The sequence below is a fragment of the Microchirus variegatus genome (assembly GCF_963457635.1).
Source record: "Microchirus variegatus genome assembly, chromosome: 4".
NCBI classification, from domain to species: Eukaryota; Metazoa; Chordata; class Actinopteri; order Pleuronectiformes; family Soleidae; genus Microchirus; species Microchirus variegatus.
Genome location: NC_139805.1, coordinates 3818840 through 3843270, shown reverse-complemented (window position 1 = coordinate 3843270; position 24431 = coordinate 3818840). Strand labels below are relative to the sequence as shown.

General features: G+C 41.6%; 1 protein-coding gene across 2 annotated transcripts in view; it reads right to left on the bottom strand.

The window, feature by feature from the left end:
* The window catches only part of mast2 (microtubule associated serine/threonine kinase 2), a 264070-nt gene extending 241476 nt beyond the window's left edge, over positions 1 to 22594 (bottom strand). The window contains exons 1-4 of one of the 2 annotated variants that reach the window (XM_083887688.1): positions 22187 to 22594; positions 21931 to 22075; positions 14487 to 14684; positions 2376 to 2467 (exon numbers count right to left, since the gene is read on the bottom strand). In XM_083887688.1, coding sequence (XP_083743814.1) covers positions 2376 to 2467; positions 14487 to 14684; positions 21931 to 22034 — 394 coding nt within the window. In that variant the 5' untranslated portion in view covers positions 22035 to 22075; positions 22187 to 22594. Of the gene's footprint in view, positions 1 to 2375; positions 2468 to 14486; positions 14685 to 21930 lie in introns of both variants that reach the window. The other variant, XM_083887689.1, reaches the window with a different exon arrangement.
* Between the last annotated feature and the right edge of the window lie 1837 nt (positions 22595 to 24431).

Genomic DNA, 24431 nt, shown 5'->3' with positions numbered 1-24431 from the left:
CAGCTCTTGCCGTCTCCGTAGTCCCTTGACGGAGTGACGGACACTTAAAAAATATTTCGTGCAGACGGAGACTACGCAGAGGCTCTTCGACAGTCTCTGCGTCGACGCAGAGTCTCTACGTAGCCTACGCAGAGCACTTTACGCAGGAGTATAAATTGGGCTTTACAGTTTTGAGACATTTATTATTCACTGCACATGACATGAGATTGTGTGTCTGTCTTTTAGCTGAGAACAAACACTCAATGTTAATGAGGAGGTCTCTCTCTTATTGTCCATCTTTCATATCCATCATGTCATCTCTCTCTCTCTCCTCCCACCCAGTTAGTGTCCAAATCAACTTTTATTCCATCTTTCTAATCCAATATGTCTGGCCTCATCTTCACTGCCCTGCAGTCACCATCAAATTCAAATCTCTGTTGTTCATCATTTTCCACCGCTGTCCCTCTCTCTCCTCTCCTCTGTATGTGCTGAAGAAAACACGTATTGACAGCGTGGAGCTGAAAGAGCGTGGTCTTCAAAAAGAAGGCTCTTAGGGCCTGATTTACTAAAGCTTTGCGCATGCAAAAACGTGCGCAAACTGGATTGCACATGCAAATTTGTGTTGATGCTGATCGACTAACAGGGCGCAGCGAGGATTGCGTCTGGGTAAAATAGCTCTTGCAATCCATGTAGCGGTCTTGTCTTAATGCATATGCAATGTGGGGCGTTTACACGCAATTTTTGCGTGTGATGGGAGGAGAAAATGTAAATATGTTATTTTAGCACGCGCAAAGTGATTTATCAAACCCGAAAATGATTGCAGTGTTTAATTTTGCAGGTCTTTTGAAAGGCAGGTCTTAACTGGCACAGCCGTGCGCACACATGGCCGCGGTTACGCACATACTGCTGCACCGTTGCTGAAGCATAATCCTCTGAAAAATCCATCAACAAAATTCTTTTTGTAAATCAGGAAATTAGGCTTTCCCTTTTTTTTTGTTCTTCACAGTCCATCAGGACTAAATCAAGGCACTGACACAAGTTGATATTACTTTAATTTCTTACTGTCTTTAATGGAAAATAGTTATAAACTTTACTTTTAAATTTTTGTATCTTAATAAAAGGAAAGTAAAGGAAAGCCACAGGTGTAAGCTCTCAAATACTTTTTGAATTGTGCTCCTATATCTGCTACAGAGGCTGAGAAATCCGCTTTTCAATGTGTGCGCTGGAACAGGTTTTTTTCCGCTCCTGCTGTTTGATCCATCGGTGTTTTAACTGTGTCTGGTGAACATAATGATGGTTTATATGAGCTTTTAGCTGAGTTTCTGACCTTTCTGTGGGTATGCAGCACATCTGTGTTTGTTAAAGTTAGACATGGTTTTATGACGTTTTTGTCGCTGCGTCTGACGCTGCCCCCGGTAGCGGGGACATCAGTGAAGAAGAGATTAACGCGATTAAAAAACACAACGCGTTAATGATGACTGTAATTAATTCATCACGATTAACGCGATAATTTGACAGCCCTAATAAAAACAAGTTTGGTCGCACTAACAGCTCATATCATGTGGCTGACTGGAAAAATAACGGGGAGTTAGAAAGGGCGTTTCGCGATTCTGTTTTCTCACGCCACGAGACAGGTTCGTGGCTCTGAGTGTCACGATTTCGATTTCGATACGCATATCGTTACAGCCCTAGTACTCACACAAATGACCCTCTGTTGCTACTACACACAAACACCTCAGTTGACAAAGAACAAATCAGCAGTGCTTCAAATCAAGGCAGGATACTGAGTTTTACTTCACCTCACGGAGTGGGAGTGATGCATTGTTTTTAGTGGCTCTGTGTGCCTGTCTGTCTGTCTGTCTGTTTGTTTGTGCTTCCGCATTTGCATTTGCAGTTGCCAATATGACCAACAGAGGCTTGTTGCGTGAATGGGGTGAAGTCTGCGATCTGTGTTTGCCTTGTTTTTTCCTGTGGTGAAATCAGCTGTTGCTCTATTTGTCCACACAGATTTCAGATTCACACATAAGACACGTCTATCAACACCGCTTACACTTAGATAAACATTTGACTTTGTATGCACTCAATTAATTAAGCAACCGAGTTATACCTTTGTTTTTTTTTACATTTTACATACATTTGACAGTTTCTGTGTGTGACATTTTTACTTTTTTTTTCTTGGTTTTAACTTATTTCAAAAAATAATTATATAATAATTATAAAAAAAATGAATAGCAACTGATTTGTATCTGTTTACACAGTGTGCACTGCACACTGTTTTCTTGCAGTGACCTGGAAATAAAAACAGATGCTGGGGCCAGAGGACACTTACAAAATGACTTTGTTCCTGAAAATCCTGTTATAATATTGACTATTAAAATGCACAATATGAGTGTTACCTGTGTGTCCATGCAGAGGCGAGTGTGGTCTTGGCAGAGTGGGGGAGGTACTGGACGTCACAATCAGGCTCTTCCTGTTGCTCGTCCGGCAGCTGAGGACAAAAGCCAGAGTCAGTTTATGAAACGTGAATCTCAGTCCGCGATAAGATTTCATGTTAATAAAATCCACATCGCATCTATCTTCTGCGGCTGCTGGGAGTCAAGGGAGCTTTGCAAGGAACCACACACAGGTCTCCAGTCATTTATTTATACACAATCACTACACACAGACCCACAACAGGTAAACGCACCTCACTCTGTGTCATGAATGTGAAAGTCAGTCATTTGTACAGCAGGTGTTCAGCCTGTGACACGTGTGTGCCACCTGCTGGCAAAGCTCACAGATGTTACAGGGTCACTCGGGCAATAAGTAACACGCACGCACGCACGCACGCACGCACGCACGCACGCACGCACGCACGCACGCACGCACGCACGCACGCACGCACGCACACACTCTGCTGCCTATCCTACAGCACACTCATACATTTTGCATTTATTTTGAAGTGCCACAATGAGGGGGTTCATGATTATTGTTATTTTATTAGTATTAACATTCAATATTCAATATTAATCGCTTTATATTCCAAGATAAAAATGTACAAATGTGTGTGTGCTGCAGGCAGATCTGTAATAAGAATAGAAAAAAAAAAAACTGTAGTTCAGTTAGTTTGTATTCTGTCTCGGGTGCAATGGGGTTTTTTATTCTTTAGTTATGAAGTAAACAAATTTAATTTCAGCTTAAATAATTGAAGGCTTTATACATTGTTTGACTCAAACTATATATCTTTTTTTTCTTTTTCAAGTAATTTAGTTTTCTGTTGTTTTTCTCCCTGTACAACACATCTATCCATCCCTAATGAAAGAAACAGTCATTATGAGTTGCATCCTGCAGTGAAACGGTTTGACTTCAGCTTCCCAATGGGCTTGGTTACTGATTTGTTTTTGCCTGTGTATTCTGTTTAATGCGTGTAGGTGAGTGAGTGAGTGAGTGTGTTTGTTTGTGTATTTGCACATGCTGCTACACAGCAGATGCTCACAGAGAAAAGAGCAGTGTGTCTATGTGACACCCGTCCCCAGACAGGAGGCAGCGAGGAGGAAATGACAGTCTCTTTAACTACCAGCTCTAACACATCTACAGGTCGAGCTCACAGATTTCTTTTCCCACTTGGTTGTTTTCTCTGAAGCTCAGATACTGGCCTGGTCTGTAATTACAGGAGGCGAGGTGAGGAGGAAATTATAGATGTGAGGAAAGGCTGTGATGAGGTGTCTCCGGGTACACAATGATGATACCTTTCTAAACTAACACATCTGCAGAGCTACAAGTGCAAAACAAAACTGGTGGAGTATGATGTTAAAGTTAAAGTTAAAGTTAAAGACGCGATCATTTACTCTATTAAAGGGGAAATAAGTAGTTTATAGTGCCATCTAGAGGAGAGGCTGAAATTTACAACAAAGACCTGCTGCTCTGCTCACCCCCTCCCTTCCCTGAGCGCTACGGTATCTGCAGCTGGTCAAATGTCGTCCTCGTCGTCTTTCTCCGTGTCAGCAGATGAGGTTCGTGAGGCGAGGGAGAGGGCGGAGCTACCGCGGCCGTAGCAGACGAAGCGGAGAGAGAGGAGGCGGGACTTCAGCTACAAGTAAAGAGACGCTTGATTTGTTCTCTCGCGTTTGTCCTTACAGGCTCCGGTAGAAACATGGCGTCTCGCTGCTAACAGTGGCTATGCGACCGCGGTCCGCGGTCATGTTATTTTACATGACTTTTTGAAACACTACGAAAATGAAACAAAAACTATTTTACAGCGACTAGACAATGCAGGAGCACATAATATGTATAGAAAAGTGGATTTTGGGTTATATAAACCCATAAATACCACACATTGTACCTTTAATAAATCTGTCAATGTAAGGCCTAGTACTGACCTTTAGGCTCAATGTCTAATGTGATAATTCCAGTTGTAATCCATGGCTCCAGGAAGCACAGATTTGAAATCTAAGCCTAAACTATCATGACAAATTTCTTCACCACGGCCTGTGTGTGTGAGATCGGGTGCAGACAGTGGTGGTGGAAATTAGGTGTCAGGTATTCAGGTAATGTCTAATTAACATAAATGAAGAATAATTAGAGCATGGTAAGTAGATGTGGCGTGCTGTGTGTTTGTATCTCCTGCCATCTGTTGTGATGTGGCACGCACGCACACACACACACACGCACACCTGCGAAGGACGAAGGATGAAGGACTAACTGCCATACTAAAGGTTGTGCAGCAAATGTATTCATATTCCTCTTACACACCAATGTGCACTTTGTGGGAACTCTTCAGGAACTGCTCCCCCTTGGGAGCAAGGACTACCCAGAAGGCATTTCGTGTTTTCACGTAACAAAGATGGCGCCTAAAGCGGCGAAATGAGTACGCTACGGTGCGGACAAGCGATCGTTTGCTATCGTTTACTTTTCAATAAGCCGTGGTGTGCGGTAACTGTCAGCTGAATATGTCCGTGGTTGTGGTATTTGTATGAGTATCATCTTATAACTAACTGACAACCTAATAACTTGACTGACAAACGGATCGTAATAAATAATCCTGGGGTGAATGCGTTCTTCTTCTTTTTTGGAGTTGACAGACGCAGACGCAGCTTTCGCATTATTCTGCCCCCCGCAGTCTGAAGACGTATCTGCATTTAAGGGGTGTCCCATTTCTAAGTGACAAAATAACCCTCAACACTTGGTTTTGAGGGCCAGTTAAGATTAAGGGTTGAGCTTGAGGGTTGAGATTGAGGGTTAAGATAGGAATTGGAATTGGCCCATAATTATAGTTGCAGAGGGCGCTAGCATGGAAGTCAAGGAGATAGCAGCTTATTCAGCTCCTGTTTTAGTCATGTATCAGCAATACATGTCGATAATATTGTGAATCCCCAGTTTTGAACTAATGCATCTAATACTCCTGAGAAACGTTTCCAAAATTTTTCATAACACTTCAAATTAATCTTCTGAGAAAAAAGTTACCAGACGTCTACTCAGTAAAGCAAATCAAACAGATTAACAGAAAGAGGGAAGGAGTCAGTCATGCATTCAAAAGAAGAAAAGCAGGAGACATAAATACCAAACATACCACTCCCACTGGGAATAATGGTTGAGTTTTACGCAGATTAATTTGCAGCGACTGTCGCTCACTCTGTCGCTCACTGGGTAATAAATGAAGCACAGCGGTCACCTCATGAATATGGATTTACATTGAAGAAATGCACCTGTGTGTGATTGTGTAGTAACAGAAACGAGAAGCAGGAGACTTGCAGGACGGTGATGTGAGGACAGAATTCACAGAGTGAAGATAAAAAGCAACCATCACAGTGGAGGGACAGGAAGCATGAATACACCTCAAATTTGCTGTCATAAGAGAAATGTTTCAATCAAAATATATATTTTCAATCAAAAAATCCCTTTTCAATCAAAGAAAAAAAGTGTTTGAATGCAAAAAAATATTTGAGACTCAAAACATTGCATTTGAACACTGTTTTTCTTTGATTGAAGTTAAGTTTTTTTTGTTTGAAGCAACTTTTTTGATTGAAGTAATGTTGTTTTGTGTTTGGACCATATAATGGGTAGGACATTTGTGTCTTTAGAATTCAATCAAAAAAATAATTAAAATGTTTTTTTTATTTGAAGAGATTTTCTTTTTTGAATGATGCGAAAAAGTCTTTTTATTTTTTTGATTCAATCATTTTGACACAAACATCCCCCAGTGGGCGGGTGCTTCCCCATTGGTCAGACATGTTTGAGTGACAAGTGTCTACACCAACGACGTCTTTCTGACAAGCAAGTCATGGTCGCCAGCAAGTCAGGGAGCAGGGGTGGAGGTTTTTTTAAGCACTGTTGTGTCGTGATAACGACAGCGAGTGAAACAAGTGCGTGTGCCATTTTGTCGTTATGTTGGAAAGCCTCGGCGAGAGTGTGTTATGCTGCGTGATGTAAAAAAAAAATGCTGAAAAAAAAAAAAAAAGTGTTCAAATGCAATTAAATTTTTTGAGTCTCAAATATTTTTTCGCATTCAAACACTTTTTCTTTGATTGAAAAGGGTTTTTTTTGGATTGAAGTGAATGTTTTTTTGATTGAATAATAAAGACACCAATCTACCTCCATAATACTCCAGACCGGACGACATCTATGTGAAAATATTCTAATATTGTGCGATCACCTTCAAAGTTGGTGAGGTCACCGTGGAGCAGTTGAGGATCGAAAGTTAACAAAGGTTTGTCGCATGGTGTACAAGATAGGGGGCGCCAAAGTTGGCAAACATTCAGATGTTGAAGGAAACTCTTATAACTTTGCGATGGAAGGTCCAAACCAAACTTGCTATGGTTCATGATCAATAGTTGCTAAAGACGACTATGAAAAAACAGCACCTCCTGGTGGTGACAGAATTATAAACAAAAACAAAGTACATTTATGATGATAACTTTGTGAATCCTGTTCCGATTTGAACCTAACTACCTTGGATTGATGATAGCCCGACACTGAAGACGTCTACATGTAATTATTCAATTTAGAAAACAGCGCCCCCTGGTGACAGCAGACAGAACTACATTTGGTATTTGAACAAACTTGTCGTAGAGCTTTTGTGCTATAACCTTCAAACTTGGTGAGGTCATTGTGGACCAGTTGAGGATCAAAAGTTGTTGAAGGTTTTTTTTTTTTTTAAATGTCGCATGGCGTACGAGATAGGGGGCGCCAAAGTTGGCAAACATTCTGATTTGTAAAAACAGACGAAACGAAACTCTTATAACTTTGCGATGGAAGGTCCAATGTTGTTCCTATGCCCTGAAGAAGTCAATATGAAAATATTAAATCTATAAAACAGCGCCCCTTGGTTCCTGGAGATAGCATTACATTTCACACTTTTTATGCTGCTATAACAGGGATTGTTGTATCCACCTAATACGTGATATCTGACGAGCTCAAGGTCAAACCCGCGAATACCACTTGTGGTACAAGTTATTATTGGAATATGAACATATAAACCTGAGGTCAAAATACCTAGTCTAGAAACACAAAAAAACATGTGAGCAGATTGTCCACAGATGACAGGGTGTCGCTTGGTTTTAATTTCACTTTGCATGGCCTCTACTAAACCAAAATATTGGAAAACAAGGGGGTGTTCTCTGAAGACACGATGTTACCTGTGAAATACGGGTGCTCTAAAACACCCCTATTAGACTTGGTACTTTCCTCCTAATGTAATTCACCATAAAAAAAAAGTAATAATAAAAAAAATAATAATTAGTCGACCAATCACAATTTTGGTCGATCCAGAGCGTGTCGACCAGTCGACTTTGACTTTACAGCCCTGTTTACTTGCCTTTTAACTTCAACGTGAGCAACTGCATATACCTGAGAATGCAATAACTTTGCTACAGTAAATCTCATAAGAAGCTGAGATAAAGGAGGCCAAACCAAAAACTGTCTGGGCAGAGACAGCAGGTGAGTGGATGATAAGATCTACAGCTGAACTCATTTCCCACTGTCCACTCAATAATGTTGCTCTGATGTTCAAACCTCCACAGGAAATCAGCTGTGTGAGTGTGAGTGTGTGTGTGTGTGTGTGTGTGTGTGTGTGTGTGTTCTTGTACTTGCACCATACTGAGGACCAGTGAGGGTTTATAACATGCTATACTGTTTGTCAAAAAAAAGAAAAATTCAAATTTTGGACGACATAGTATGACTTTTTTTGTCAGATTTTGGACCAAACATTTTGGGTCCAATTTTTTTTCAAATTTTGGACCAAAAATTGTGTGTCAAATTTTTTTTCAAATTTTTGACCAAACATTCTGGGTCCAATTTTTTTTCAAATTTTGGACCAAAAATTTTGCATCAATTTTTTTGTCAATTTTTTTTCAAATTTTGGACCAAACATTTTGGGTCCAATTTTTTTTTTCAAATTTTGGACCAAAAATTTTGCGTCAAATTTTTTTTTTCAAATTTTGGACCAAAAAATTTGGGTCAATTTTTTTTTCAAATTTTGGATGACAGTATAGTATGACGTTTTTGTCAAATTTTGGGACAAATTTTTTTTTCAAATTTTGGACCAAACATTTTGGGTCAAATTTTATATATAAGTAGATATTTGTAATTGTGTTGATTTATAAAGTGGAAATGCTGGTCCTCACTTTGTCAGCTCTTTTACCCGGTCCTCAGTATGCAGCAAGTACAAGAATGTGTGTGTGTGTGTGTGTGTGTGTGTGTGTGTGTGTGTGTGTGTGTGTGTGTGTGTGTGTGTGTCCTCAGGCTAGAGTGAACACCCTTCATTTATTGGAGGAAAACACGGTGCATTTTTTGTAAATTAAATCTATCTTTTCTATAAACAGGCAACCGTCAGGCAAATTTGATATGGAGTGTAAATATTGGTCTTAGTGACTCACCATCATGGAGAGTCAGATTAGGCAATATCACTCCTTACTAATATATTTTTTATTTAAAGATTCTTACTAGATAATTATTTAATTTATTCATTCATGTTGGTCCTCTGCTCAGCCAGGAACCCGTGTAAACTGGGACAGTGTAAATTGTACTTTTTTTTTAATCACCAGGTTCTTCTTCTGACACTATGGTGGCACTGCAGTAATGGTGTCTTGATTACTTCCAGTACTTAACGTGGATTCTAATATAGATGCTGCCAAATGTTTGGCTTGGTTTTGGATCTGGATTGGTTTGATTATTTGTCTTTAACCTGTAAATTACTGAGCAACTTTGTTTTGCTATTTACTAACACCAATTATTTGCTCATTTGAGATTTAGTATGATTCTGAAAAGAGTGCAGCCACATCCAGTGAGATAATAAGTGAGATTATTATTAACATAGCACAGTTTTTTTTGTGTCTTTTTAAAAGGTATATATATATTTTGGAGTTTGAGTCATTTAGCCTCTTCTAGACAAGAGTAAAGAGTAAATCTCTGCTATTTCAAGCTCTATGTGGACTATTTTGGTATCAAAATAAAGATAAGAGATTCCACCAGAGGTGTAAGCATCAATATAGATACCACTGTGTCATCATATTTAAAAATATGCAATAGGAGTTTAAAACTAATGGAAGTCACGTGACAACATGTGGAGATCAGCTGTGCAAAGTCTGATGCTGTTGAAGTGAAGCAGAGTAAAATAACAGGGGTTTTAGAAAAGAGATGCCTTGGCGTTCTCCAGTTTGGCACCATCTGTACCATTTGAGATTTCTTAGCAAATTATTAAACGCATCAAACTTTATTTACATGTTACGACTGATCTAAAAGAACAAAACACTTTTTTTTTAATAATGGAAATAGTCCCTCAAGCATGCTGGGAAGTGTAGTTCTTCATTCAAAGCGGTTTTGTTCCAGTGGAAATAAGTTGTTTTGATAAACAGCAAAGGTAAGAAAACACTTCTGGATGTATTTCTTGAAAGTGAGTTGTTGTTATTTGGCTCTTATTTTGCAGCTGGATCCGTGAATCTTTGTTGTAAAATGATACAAATGGTACCGTTGGAAACTATGGAGTCTCCACTATCCAGCAGACTCTGTGCCACTTTTAAATGTTTACACTATCATGGTGTATTCGGCTACTGCTGGTTTGATCGATCGGTGTTTTAGCTGTGTTTGGTGAACATAAGAATGTTTTTTTATGAGCTTTTGGTCGCATGTCTGTGTTTATTAAAGTTAGACATGGCTTTACAATGTTTTTGTCGCTGTGTGCGACAAGGCCCCCAGTATCAGGGGCGTAAGGGAAGATGAGGTCAAATGTATAATCTATTTAAGCATACATCTTCGTGAAATGATTTCACTTTATTAGTGTATCAGTGTTTTTCAACATTTTCATATTTTAACAATACCAACGATACCACCTTAATATTTTCATACCATTACATCCCTAATATACCTCAATATGTAAAGTGCCTTGAGTTGATATATGTTGGCCATTGTAATACAAAAACACCTTTCTCTTTACATATTTATAAGGAGGTTCAGATTCAGACAAACTTTCAACTGTTTAAAAGGTACCGAAATGTCTCAGGTAACTCAGGTAAACAAGCTTTACTGTCAGAGGCACAGACATGTCTGTTGTCAATGTGTGTGTGAGAGGAAGAGACACACGTGAAAAAACAGTAAGTTCAGTCATTTCAACGTGTGAAAATGTGAATATACTCTGGCCTCTTTGCTCCTTTATACGAGTAAACAGAATATCTTTGATTTGCTCAAGGTTTTAGAAACACTGACTGCTATCAAACAGTAAAACACCACTGTGTCTCCAGCCCTGGAGACACAGTAAACTGCACTGAGCCAACAGAGGCACACTGACCTTGTCTTTCACAATACATTCCGTCTGGTACGACTCAGGATAGAAAAACACACGCACGCACGCACACACACGTCAAGTCAACATTAAAATATCGAAACCTTTTTTTCAAGAAATGAAAAGTGGAGAAGTGCCAAGGATAAGAAAAAACGACTTATGTGTGTGTTTGTTTGTTATGAATGATGAAGCCTTCCATGTGAGTGGAGTAAACAGCAATGTCAAAAACTGAGGGTGAAACTCTTCAAATCAGCCTGATGTGAGCCTATATGTGCGGGAGGATCAATCAGTTATGGCTCAATTACCACAGATTCTGTCCACACCAATCCAAAATACTGCCAGAGCCTGTTGCTTTTGCGGGAGTCAACAATCCTCTCTCACTTCACAAGCTCCCTCTCTCTCCTTCTTTCACTCTTTAAAAAACACACTCCTGACAATCGCACACAAGAGGGTTAAAGAGGCAAAAAGCGAGAAGGAGAAGAAATCCATTCATGTGTGTGTGTGGCAGCAGTGGCTGTTATTACAGGGAGGAGGAGGAGGAGGAGGAAGAAAATTGCTGCTTTGGAGTGATAAGTACAGCTCTGCCTGTGCCTCCCTTCACTGGTGGAGAGTGAGATGCCACCTCAGGCTTTCATAGGCACAGAAGAGAGTGAGTAGGAAAGAGAGGAGAGGAGAGGTTAATTCAGGGAAACGACAGGAAAGACGAGCAATTGCGACGACGAATGGCAGCGGATGTGCACGCAAACCAGCACCTGCGTCGTTAAAACACGCAAACAGTGCCCAGTTGACGGCCTTTCATGTTGGAAGACACACAAGTGAGGGATACGTGTCACAGGGAAAGAAGGAAATCGGGACAAATAAGAAGGAAAGATGTAGAGGAGAGGGAGCAAGAAGCAGACAGACACGGGTGAAGGATGCACGTATATACCTCTTGGAGCGCCGCAGCATGCTTCTCTCGGGCAGCGAGAAATTTGAGAGCACCGTCCAGAAGGAGTCAGACATGCTAATAACGTTTAACACTCGACCATCGCTCTGATGCGGCAGATCTCGGTAGCAAGAGGACGCGCTTCGCGGAAAAACAGACGCGGGCTTCGCACCTGTCAACGACGGCGACGCAGGAGTGTGTGCGAGAGAAAGACACAGAGCTGCCGGTGCATCGACCCTCTCTCCCCGTCCTCTGATCCTCTCTTCTTCTCTCACTCTGCTCAGCAGTGTTCCCCTCCTCTCCCCCCTCTCTCTCTCTCGCTCTGATGTTCATTTCTTTCTCTCACTGACTCAGACTGGATGAGAGTTTCCAGATGTTTTATCCCTAGAAAAAATCTGACTAAATCCTATTTTTTTCCCTGACACTCACACACTCAGAACTGCTTATATTCATCAGATACGTATTTTTCCCTATCTTTAGGAAACAACACAGTTTTTTCAAGAACACAGGGACATTAAATTATAACATTATAACTCCTAATTCTGCCAGAACAACAACATAACACTAACTGCTACAAAGCATCAGGTGATCAGTGGGTCTGCTGTTCTATAGGCCACATTATACTTCTCCGACTGCGTATGCGTTATCCGTCTGCGTCGTGGTGACGGACACGCGCTGCAATTTCCCGCCCGATCAGTAGGGGTCGCTGCGCAAGGTTGTTCTGCTTCTGGCTACAGTGAGCAATGGCGTCCGAGAAAGAAAGAGAGAGAAATACTGTTGTTGTTGAAACAGTAGCCGTTTCTCACTTTTCTGTGTGACGGAACGCAGTTTGAAGATAATTTGAGGCGAGAAATTGGCCATTTAGAGTCTAAACATGTGCTGTGTATGTTAAGATATGACCTATTTATAGTTTGGCAGCGGCGTTATCGGCGGGGATCAGCCCCGCGTCTGTGGACGCTCGGTGCGACTGTGAGCCGGCACAGAGCAGCTTAGCTCGGCCTGTCCTGAGGACCAATCGTAGCTCTTGCCGTCTCCGTTGTCCCTTGACGGAGTGACGGACACTTAAAAAATATTTCGTGCAGTCGGAGACGACGCAGAGGCTCTTAGACAGGCTCTGCGTCGAAGCAGAGTCTCTGCGTAACCTACGCAGAGCACTTTACGCAGAAGTATAAATTGGGCTTAAGTGTGTGTGTTGTACGTCATGCCATTTCGTAAAAACATATGAGCTTATGTCACTTGATTGTTTCAACTGGCTCCTTTAAGTTTTTCTCTTATTAAAGTGTCGTGCTCACAGGGACACCGCTGCTCTACTACTGCCTTTGTTGTTACTCATGCGTAATGAAAGAGTGTACTTATACATGCATAAACCCACCCTACATTACATGTGCATTATTTCAAACTGGAAATAATGTCAATATCACATGGATGCGTCATAACATCCATGTTAGCTAAAGTCATCTGTGTTTGGCTTCAGCTCTGCCCTCAACAACTCTCAAAAGATGGTAAGTAAGTAAAAAAGAACGAACAAATGCAGGTAGGTAGATAGATCGATAGATACTATAAGGGTGAATTCCAATTCCTTGCTTAACCCTCAATCTCCAAAATGCGGTCTCCCGCTAGTTCAAGTGCTGTCCTGATTCTTAGAAAAATTAAGTTGAGGGGCGAGTTTAAGGGCTGTATCGCCCTCAATATTGAGATTTTCCGAGACCACCCTTGGGAGCGAGGGCTACCCAGAATGCATTGCGGGTTTTCACATAACAAAGATGGCGTCAAAAGCAGCGAAGCGAATGCGCTACAAATGAAGTATTTTCTTTGTTAATGGAGATATAAAAATGATGAAAACCATTGTATTATCTTAGTGTAGGCCTATATTATGGATTACTGACGTCATTGTTGCGTAACATTTATTTTTTATTTTGCGACCTTATGTCAATAGCCGGCCGGTGCGGACAAGCGATCGTTTGCTATGGTTTACTTTTCAATAAGCCGTGGTGTGTGGTAACTGTCAGCTGAATATGTCCGTGGTTGTGGTATTTGTATGAGTATCATCTTATAACGAACTGACAACCTAATAACTTGACTGACAAACGGATCTTAATATATAATCCTGACGTAAATGTGTTCTTCTTCTTCTTTTTTGGAGTTGACAGACTGGAGGCAGCTATTGCGTTATTCTGCCCCCTACAGTCTGAGGATGTATCTGCATTTAAAGGGACACTGTGTAGTATTTATGGGTTTATATAACCCAAAATCCACTTTTTTATACATATTTTGTGCTCCTGCATTGTCTAGTTGATGTATAATAGTTTTTGTTTCATTTTCGTAGTGTTTCAAAAAGTCATGTAAAATAACACGGTTGCGGGCCGCGGTTGCATAGCCACTGTTAGCAGCGAGACGCCATGTTTCTACCGGAGCCTGTAAGGACAAACGCGAGAGAACAAATCAATCGTCTCTTTACTTGTAGCAGGAAGTCCCGCCTCCTCTCTCTCCGCTTCGTCTGCTACGGCCGCGGTAGCTCCGCCCTCTCCCTCGCCTCACGAACCTCATCTGCTGACACGGAGAAAGACGACGAGGACGACATTTGACCGGCTGCGGAAACCGTAGCGCTCAGGGAAGGGAGGGGGTGAGCAGAGGAGCAGTTCTTTGTTGTAAATTTCAGCCTCTCCTCTAGATGGCACTATAAACTACTTACTTCACCTTTAAGGGGTGTCCCATTTCTAAGTGACAAAATAACCCTCAACACTTGGTTTTGAGGGACAGTCGAGATTAAGGGGTTGAGCTTGAGGGTTAAGATTTTAGTGGCGGATGTGGCACACAGCACAGTCTTACCTCCAGAGGAAGGGGTTTCCTCGCTGGTGAACGGGGGCTGAGAGAGGGCCGTCAGAGCAACAGAGGGAGGGAGAGGAGGAGGGCAAGAGGGTGATGACAGGAGCCTGAGTGGCAGAGGGGTGAAAGGAAGTGGGGGACAGCAGGTGCTGGAGGAGGCTGCTGTTGCCATGGCAACGCAGCTGAGCCGGCGACCAGATTCTGCCAACAGAGGGAGGAAGAAAGGATGGAGAGAGAGAGAGAAAAAAGGGGGTGAGGATAGAGAGTGGGATATGTGATGAAGACTGCTCAACCGGACCGGACCACTGTGTGTGTTCTTGTACTGTATGGGTATCTTTGTGAGCACCCACACACTTGTATACCTAAGGAAGGGAGGACATTTTTTGGGCTGGCTTTCACATCCTGACAACCCTAAAAATAGACTTTTCATGGTTAGAATAAGGTTAAAGTTAGAGTTAGGCACTGATGGTTAAAGTTAGGGCAAGAGGCTAGGGAATGCATTGTGCCAATGAATGTCCTGACTATGGATGCTATACAAACGTGTGTGTGTGTGTGCGTGCGTGCGTGTGTGTGTGTGAGTGAGAGAGTGTGTGTTTTTCCTCCAGGATTTTCCTGCTGAACCTCAAGTTGGACATGGGCCTTCAGATGAATGACATTACATCCTGTAATATTTTTTTATTCAGTATATTTAGGAACTTGAGCAAAGTTAGTTTAGTTAGTTAGTTAGTTAGTTATTAGTAAAATCTTTGTATTAGTATTAGTAATATTAGGTCATGTGCTTAAAGCATTCGTCGAATAGAAGTTGTTTTTAGAAAGAAATGTTTTTTTGGTTCCAGCTTTTAAAGCGGAACTAGACCGGAAGTTCCTATTATCGCTGTTTTTTTTGGTGTATCTGCGTCATTACCTTGTTTATGAAGCCCTGACGGTTCGAAACAAACAGTTCAGCCATTGCTGAGAACGTTGTGTTTTATTGTAATCTCGGGGCTCAACGAGATCACTGAAAATCCCGTAATAGTTACGTAAGCAGCGGTTCTCCTGAACAACCGATCGTCCTGCTCCGGGCGGTAGTCCGGACACATCCGGTTACGTACATTGAACCGCAGAAGAAGAATAACGTCCGTTGTGGAGCGGTTTCACGAGCGACAGTGTCTTCTGACTCTGGGTCTGACTCCGGTTTAAAGTCATAAAGGGACTGCGTCGGGGAGTCGTGACGAAGCTATTTTTAAACACTGTTAAAACAATGTTTTAATAATGAGTAGCAGTGCATCCACCGCTCCAGAGAGGGAGCTGCGCTTCTGAGAACTGACGTGATAGATTACGTCACTTCCAGATACCTGGCCAATCACAACACAGGTGGGAAGGCTCTACGCTGGCTGGCCAATCACAACACACTCTGTCTTCTCGGGCGAGATTTATGGCTGAAATAGCGCGACTGACAAGCGCTTCGAAAAGGACAGATTTCAATCGACTCGTTTACATCAACTAGGAGGATTTTGACCATTAAAACAACTTAATATATGTAAGTAGACCTCCATAACTCACATATATGTGCAACAGGACCACTCTATGTGACCTTTAAAATGTGATTGTGACCCCAGGGGCCAATGTGGTGCCAACTTCAGCGTCGTCACGCTGGCTATCCTCCTGTACGCGTTGACGTCAGATCCATGTGCAGTAACAGACAAACAACAACAAACATGTCGGATTCGATCCATCAGTCGCACATTCAAGTCGCCTTAGCTGCTCTGATACCTACGCAGGTACGAGTCATTTCAGCAATTACGCCGAGTTATTGTTGTGGTTTTTCGACTGTGGGCTACTCAGCGCTACTAGAGAGAAGTAGAAGGACGTTTCAGGGCATTAGCGCGCGCTCCTGGTGTGGTTGTATGACAGTGCTTCACAGCGCCACCTAGCCACCCGGCATGCATACTACATCAAATTTCACACACTTTTTTAGCGTCACCGTGTGCATGCAGATTTCCACCCAAAGACGGTCGTCTAAACGTGAAATAAAAAGTGGGAACGCAACGCCACTTTTGCGGGTTTGTGTTCAGATCGTTGTCGTGTAAAGCCAGCCTAAAGCCCGACCTCGCCTCGGTAGGCTACTTTTGTGTTTCCACTAGCATAGCACAGGTACATGGTACTTTTTTTCCATCTGGCAAGGTTCCAAGCGAGCTGAGCTGATACTATGCGTGACGTCGCCTGACTGCTGTATCTGTCGATGCATCTAGGGGTTACACTGGAACAGATAACTGAACCCTTTTTTTGCCCATATTGTGAGCTCTAATTTACTAATTTACTTCTGAGTTTTGGAGTTCACAGCTAATAAGGTGCATAAACAGCAACCTAGTTGATGTGTTGGACACGGTTGCAACATCTTCCTTGAGTTCCTTTGCATTTTCAATTTAGTTCATTTCAGACCTTTTGCCTATTTTTCACGTGTGACACATGTTGACACCTCTCACTGTAGTTTAGTGTCTAGGACAGGGGTCTGCAACCTGCGGCTCTAGAGCCTCATGTGGCACTTCAGCCCCCTCGGAAGTGGCTCCTTCTCGCTTTGAAGAAAAAAAACTTTTCATGTTTTTCCACACTTTTTTGTCAAGTTAAAGGCGTAAATAATAGTGTTTTGGATATTTTGTCCATCACATCCAATTGGAAAACCTCCCCTGAAAGCCATTAAAGTAATGCATACATGAAGAAATTCACATTTGGAGTCCTGTCCATGCTTAGATCCATATACTTAGGCCAGGTATATTTACTCATACATAAACTACATAAAATTGTACATAAAATTTCATCTCAAAGTCATTTTTCTACACTTTCGAGGTTTGGTTTCAACATGCGACAAACTGTAGTCCTTTGAATATAGTACATGTGTAAAAACAACAACTTTACATGTTATTTTATCTTCATTTTAAGGATGAAATAGGTATTTTGCGGCACCAGAATAATTTTATTTGGGTGGAGAGGGGACAAAAAGGGCTCTTTTCATTCTAAAGGTTGCAGACCCCTGGTCTAGGCTGAATCGAAATTCATGAAAATAATCCCTATTATATATTTTTCAAAGTTGCACAGTTTCTCTCTCTCTCTCCATCCGAGTAAACAAAGGTCACGTTTTCTGTCAGAGATGAAGTCTCGCTCGTCTCCCCACACCGCAAGTGACATGCAGCCAGTAAACACACACCACAGCAGAGGTAGAGGCAGCACAGCCGCGACACACACACACACATACAACCAGTGTGAGCTGGGCCATACGGAGGTGTTTATAAAGACACTGGACATACTCTGCCCATCTTCAACCACTGCTCACACAGTGCTCACTTAGTTGCAAATGTTCAGAAGAGGGCTACGTATCACCGTGACGACATTTGTGTACGCTCCTGTCCACACACAAGCAGAGATGACACATGTCTCAGACTTTGTAATAACAACTGTCCTGAAAGAGACAATCACAGTACTGAGCATGATTGCTAACTTGTGATATGTTCCGACTTCCACACGTTGTGTCTGATGTCAATGGGTTTGTGTGCATGTGTATCAGCACGAGACAAGTAAAGACAAGCCAATCAGTGAGTAAGAATCTAATGAATAGCCACAAGGGGGAGACTCTGCTGTTTGAATTGAAGTCTACGGGAAAATGATTTGATTTATAACGTCAATCAAATCAAATTGAGTTGAATATATTATTTCGTGGCACTTCAAAAATGATTCCAACAATAATCAGAAGAGGAGTTTGAAGGTGGATCTGCTCTCGACAATCAACGCTCCAGTCCCAGCAGAGGACTGTGAGCTCACCATTGTAGCTGCGACATTTACATGCCTTAAAAAAAAGCTATCAATGGACTATTTTTGTCATGATAATTCCTACAGCACAAATGTGTTGCAGTTAATATACGTAGTGCTGACTTGTACATGCGTCACTGTGCCTGTCCTCTGATTAAAGGCATGTCAAGTGTATACATGGATATCAAATTAGAAATGCATGCAACATATTGTGTCAGAACCAGAGATAAAAATGATAATTATCTTATCGGTCGGACATCATGTCCCAGAGTCTGACTGGTTGGTGATTTGGAGGTTTGAGAACCACTGCTTTAAATAATCATGTGTCAGTATGGATGAAGAGCTCTGGATGAGTTCTGAGGGAAAATGACTGCAAGTGGGGAGACAAATGGAAAGCAGATTTTAGCCACTTAACAAAAGGTTCAACTAATAAAATCTATGCCAGCTTTATCTCACACCCCTTCACCATTTTTCTTTTCCAATAAAAACAATGATTTGTGTAGCATAAACTCAGCAAACAAGGCAGAAAGAAACAGCAGCTCCTTTGTCCCCAGTTTGCACACAGAAAAGGTCCAACAGCTGGACTTTTATTTTATCAGGCTATCATTTTGTTAATGGGCCAAATCTGTTTTTGCTGTGTCTATTTTTTTAGAAGTTCACATTCACACAAACCAAATTGTATACGCTCAGAAAAAAAACTGCCTCTGTGCTACAGTGACAGTTGGCACAGAGCTGCAGGGCATGAATGGTGGTGATCTCTGTGTCCCCGACCCAGAAGCGAGGGAGGACAGAATGGGTTAAGACCACCTGCTGGGAGGAGCAAGGCCATGCATAGCATATTAGCATGTGAAGTGTTTCCAGGGCATGTGGCACAAACGGCCATCTGTGGCCTCAGTGTGCGCTTGCCCACAACAAATAAATCCATAATTGAATAAATAATACACCAATAAGGAAAAACAAATGTTTCTGAAGCACATATGATCGGAGAGATGAAGTAAGTACGTATGTATGGTAAACAACTTTAATTATACCTTATTAATTATGCATAGAATTATTACTATTATTATAATTTTTATTTTTTTAAGATTTATGACTGAGGAGGGTGGGTGTGTGTGGGGTGTGGGCGAGTGTGTGGTATACGATGAGCAACGTTTATGGGTACTCTACTAGGGGTAGATAGGGGTTGAAAACCACTTAAGGCCACATTATACTTCTCCAACTGCGTAATGCGTTATCCGTCTGGATAGGCGCTGCAATTTCCCGCCCGATCAGTAGGGGTCGCTGCGCAAGGTCGTTGTGCTTCTGGCTACAGTGAGCAATGGCGTCCGAGGGAGAAAGACTGTTGTTTTTGAAACAGTGGCCGTTTGTCACTTTTCTGTGTCCCGGAACGCAGTTTTAAGATAATTTGAGGCGAGAAATTGGCCATTTAGAGTCTAAACATGTGCTGTGTGTGTTAAGATATGACGTATTTATAGTTCGGCAGCGACAAAGTCGGCGGGGATCAGCTCCGCCCTCTGTGGACGCTCGGTGCTCACTGTGAGCCGGCACAGAGCAGCTTCGCTCGGCCTGTCCTGAGGACCAATCGCAGCTCTTGCCGTCTCCGTTGTACCTTGACGGAGTGACGGACACTTAAAAAATATTCCGTGCACCCGGAGACGACGCAGAGACTCTACAACAGGTTCTGCGTCGACGCAGAGGACTCTGCGTAGCCTACGCAGAGCACTTTACGCAGGAGTATAAATTGGGCTTTAGTAGAAATTATTTCTCAAATGTTAACAACCCTATAGTGACATGTTAACGCCATAGTTGAGCCTGGGAGCTGACACAAATGCATCCATCAGGAAACTCTCACCTTCCAACAGGCCACTGGTCCTATCTAGTGTTCTTGTCCAGACTTCTTCTATGTACCCTATTCATAGCATTGGATGAGAATGTAATCTAAAATGCGCTTAAATGTAACTTATCTTGCTAAAATGTTCATCTTGTCTTCATCTTTAGTGAGAGAGGAAGGAGCATCCACATGGTGTGTATGTGAATGAGTAAGATGAGGCTTTTGAAACACAATTCAAACTATTTAAATGGAGGGAAAGGAAGGTTTTGGCAAACACCATCCCATTGTGATGTTTCAGATAAACAGTGTTTGACTACATGATTGGAACGTTGCTTTAAAAATATTTTTTACTGACTTTTGTATCTACTGATATCCTATGTAGAGACTAATGTCTATTTACCAATATTCTTACATCTTAAAGGTGCCATATGTAAGAATGTGGCCAAAAACAGTTACTACATTCAAATAATAATAAAAAAGAGGTCTTTTAGGTTTCGTATTTCTGACAAAACTGGCTAGCTGTGGCTGCTCAGCAGCTGAGACTCTGCTGACTGCAATGATTGGTAAACGGCGGTAGGTGGCGCCACATGCCAAAACATGATTTCAAAACATAAACATGATTTGCAGTCTGCAAAATATTTATTTTAATGTGAATATTTTGGCTGTACCGTTGTTGTTGGTGAGTTCAGTTTGTTATATGAATTTTAACTCCTGAATTACAAAGGGATTTACAGTAAAAAGCCTGCAGTCAAGCTGATTTTTAAAGACTTGGTCTTGGAAAATCAGTCAAAATGCTGTAAATCACTTGGCAGTTCTGCACTGAAAATGGCTGGCAGCCAATGAGTTAATAAAAGTCTTTTAATAAAGTAAGAATGAAGTATTCCCCGAGTATAACAGCTGATCGTAGAGCTGCAAGACAACGAGTGCTCCCACAGACCCACTTCCATTATTGAATATTGCGGTTATGTGTTGTTTTGTTTTTGCAGTGTGTTTCTGTTTGGTTTCTTTCTGCAGATCATTTTTCTTTTGTCTCTCACATTGCATTTGTTCTTGTTTTCGTTTGTTTCTTTTCGATTTGCGGCTTTGTGAATATACTGCCGGTTTTGCATGTATTTTGGGTCGTTGCAGTACGTTTGCCCCTGCCGGGCCACCATAGAATAGAGCTTTTGCCTATATTTCCCCACATGCTGTGTGTGATTCACCACAAAAAAAGATGATAAAACAACCTTCGACTACAGCGATTATAGCCTATATCGGCTGAATCTGTCACAAACGCAACACTTTCTGTTCCAAACATGCTCCCTGTGTGAACAACAGACGTGCATTGGAAGCAGCACCATCAACGCATCATACAGTGAAGATGTATACGGAGATGGAGAGACTGACCCAGGTCAACTATCTTTGCAGTAATGCTGCCTACTGTCTCCAGCTCCAACTACAGACCTGGGTTCAGGTTGTGGTTAGCCAAATTTGGCACACAGGATAAATCTAAAAATGATTGTGTCTGTGCAGAAAACTAAATCAAAATCAAGGCTCAAGGACCGCAGGCTGAAAATATACTGTATGTTTGACGACACCTAGTTCAAAAAACCTTTTTTTTTTCAACTGTTTGTGCGACATTAGTTGATATTTATTTAACTTACAACAGCAGGTGGCAGCAACAGCCCACTATTCTGCATCTAAGGGGGCAATGCTGCACCTTTTGAAGACACTCTAGTTTGACACAGTTTTAAACTGTAGCTACAGAGGAAATAGAAACTATAAGAGGTGAAGGACTGTTTATCATGATATAAATCTGCATGCATACACACACACACGCGCGCGCTGTCTTACTGGAGGCGGAGGTGTGAGGCTCCTGCTCTCTCCTTCCTTCTCTTCATGGTTTGTCTTGGGACAAAAGGCTCAGCTGTAATCTTGAATAATCCACCGGATTGCATTGACTCATCTGTCCATCAAACACACACCGACAACTGCAGCTCTTCAGAAGGACCGAAACAACAGTTAGACCCACTGACAACACTTTTATATATATAAATTGACCACAGTCAGTGTGTGTGTGTGTGTGTGTGTGTGTGTGTGAGGTCAACACCTCTTATCGCCACACAGCAACACGCTCAGTTATGCGAGCTATTTGGGGTAGAGTGTTCCTTCAGGAGCGAGCACAGACTTGCCGAGTCTGCGTCAACACAGACACGCAGACGGACTGTAGAGATACAAACCACACACACAGCAACTCTGGACAGGTTTCCTCTTTCTCATTACGTCTCCAAAAACCTCCTCTCGCGGGAAAAAATAAGTCAAGTTCTGACCGAGCTGTTCCATTGTGTCCGACGATAACGTGGAGAATGATCCGTTTAAGTTAAGGTGAGCAGCAGACTGAGCTCCTGCTGCTGCTGCTGCTGCTATGCACCCACCATCCACAATACAGAGGCTCAGAGGGACACTCCCACCTTCCTGTGCCCCATCGGAGAGTGCCTTCTCTGGGTACACGCTGCTCAGTAATTCCCTGCCACCAGCTATGGTCACACTGTCCACTCTCAGACAAGAGAATGCACACACTGGATCCTCCACAAACAGGGGAGGGAGGAGAGGGAGGAGAGGGAGACGCCTGGGATAATCTTTTTACTATTTCATACACACAACAGGTTTTCTTTCATTTCATTTGTTTTAGTGTGTCATTGTCTAAACAAATGCATGCATTAGTATTTGTATAAGTCCTTGCACTTCTCAAGGAAGGGTTGCGCATCAAAGTCGGTACTTTTTAATTGTGCCGAGTGAAACTAACGTGAACTCCGAGTGAACCGATTCACCTCTAATCCGTGAGCTAGAGCACAGCTCCGAGAGAGAGCAAACAAAAAAGTCCAGAGTCTCTTTGTGTATCACGTGTATAAAATAAAAAGCCCAGTCCACATGACATATAACACATAACTCCAACTATTACTGATTACTCTTTTGAAACTAACTCTTGTCTACTGTCCTGAGCAGGGAGAGACAGACTGAATCATGTGAGAAAACAAGTTTCATCTCACATTTCAGCTTCAGAATAAAAAAAAAAAAAAATCCAATGTATTGGTGTTGATTTAATGTGAAAAACACTATATACTTCATGAGATATTGATGTATCACCACATAAATCACATCAATACATCTGGAAGGCTGCTTCACATGGCTTTTAAATAATATCTGGATATTTTTAGTCCGTATCGTCACACAAGAGATATGTGGATATAAAGCTGCTCTCTGTACTCAACATGCTCTACTGTTTGAAATGAACTGTAAATGTGGTCAAATGGTCAAAAATACCCACAAACAATTAGGCTTAGATATAAAGAAGTTGAAAAAATATATCATTTTGGTCAGTCCATGTATTTTTTTTAAATCAATAATGTAAAAAAACCTAATTGGTGTATTTCACACATGTATTTAATACAATAAATATGATGCTTATCAATGCAACAGCCTTTAAAACCAGGGACAGTCACAGCACAATTACCACAATATGAACAAATATATTATGTTGTATATGTCCATATATTACAAAGCCCTACTACCAAACTGGGATGTGTTTAAATGACCAGTATTTATCAATATAAGGAAAATATGAGATTTTATTTCACGTTGAATTTTTTTTACACATTAAATGTTAAAGAACGTAAGGATTTATATGTATTGTACTTTGAGCACATTGTTTATCGAGTATATTCTAACGACTCGACAAATTATTTGTAATATTACGCTTCCAGTTAACGACTCGTACTGTTGATGAAGCAGGAGAAACATGAGACCTTTCTGAATGACTGAAACTAAAAATACATGTGACAAACTCCCAACAATCACTCCTCATTTGAGCATTGATCAAACATGGAAAGCTCTCTCTGCCTCTCTGTGACACACACACACTGACACAGGATCATTGTCCTCATATTACCACACCATGTTGTACCAAGTGCAGCTGTCCTCTCTCTGGTTTTCCCAGAAACCCATGGGGACGCCACACACTCACTGATGAGCTAAATTCAGCTCAGATGCGAGATTGCTAATTCGTAACCAATGTACTGGGACACACACACACACACACACACACACACACACACACATTCTTGCACTTGCTGCATACTGAGGACTGGGTCGCTGACAAAGTGAGGACCAGCTTTTCCACTTTATAAATCAACACAATTACAAATATCTACTTCATGAATGACATCTACAAAGAACTATTGGTTGCAGTACCACAAAATGTCTGCAGGTGGAGCCCCAGAGCAAAAAGGGCTGGAAAACTTCTTCGATTTTTTTTTTTTTGGTCCAAAATTTGACAAAAACGTCATACAATACTA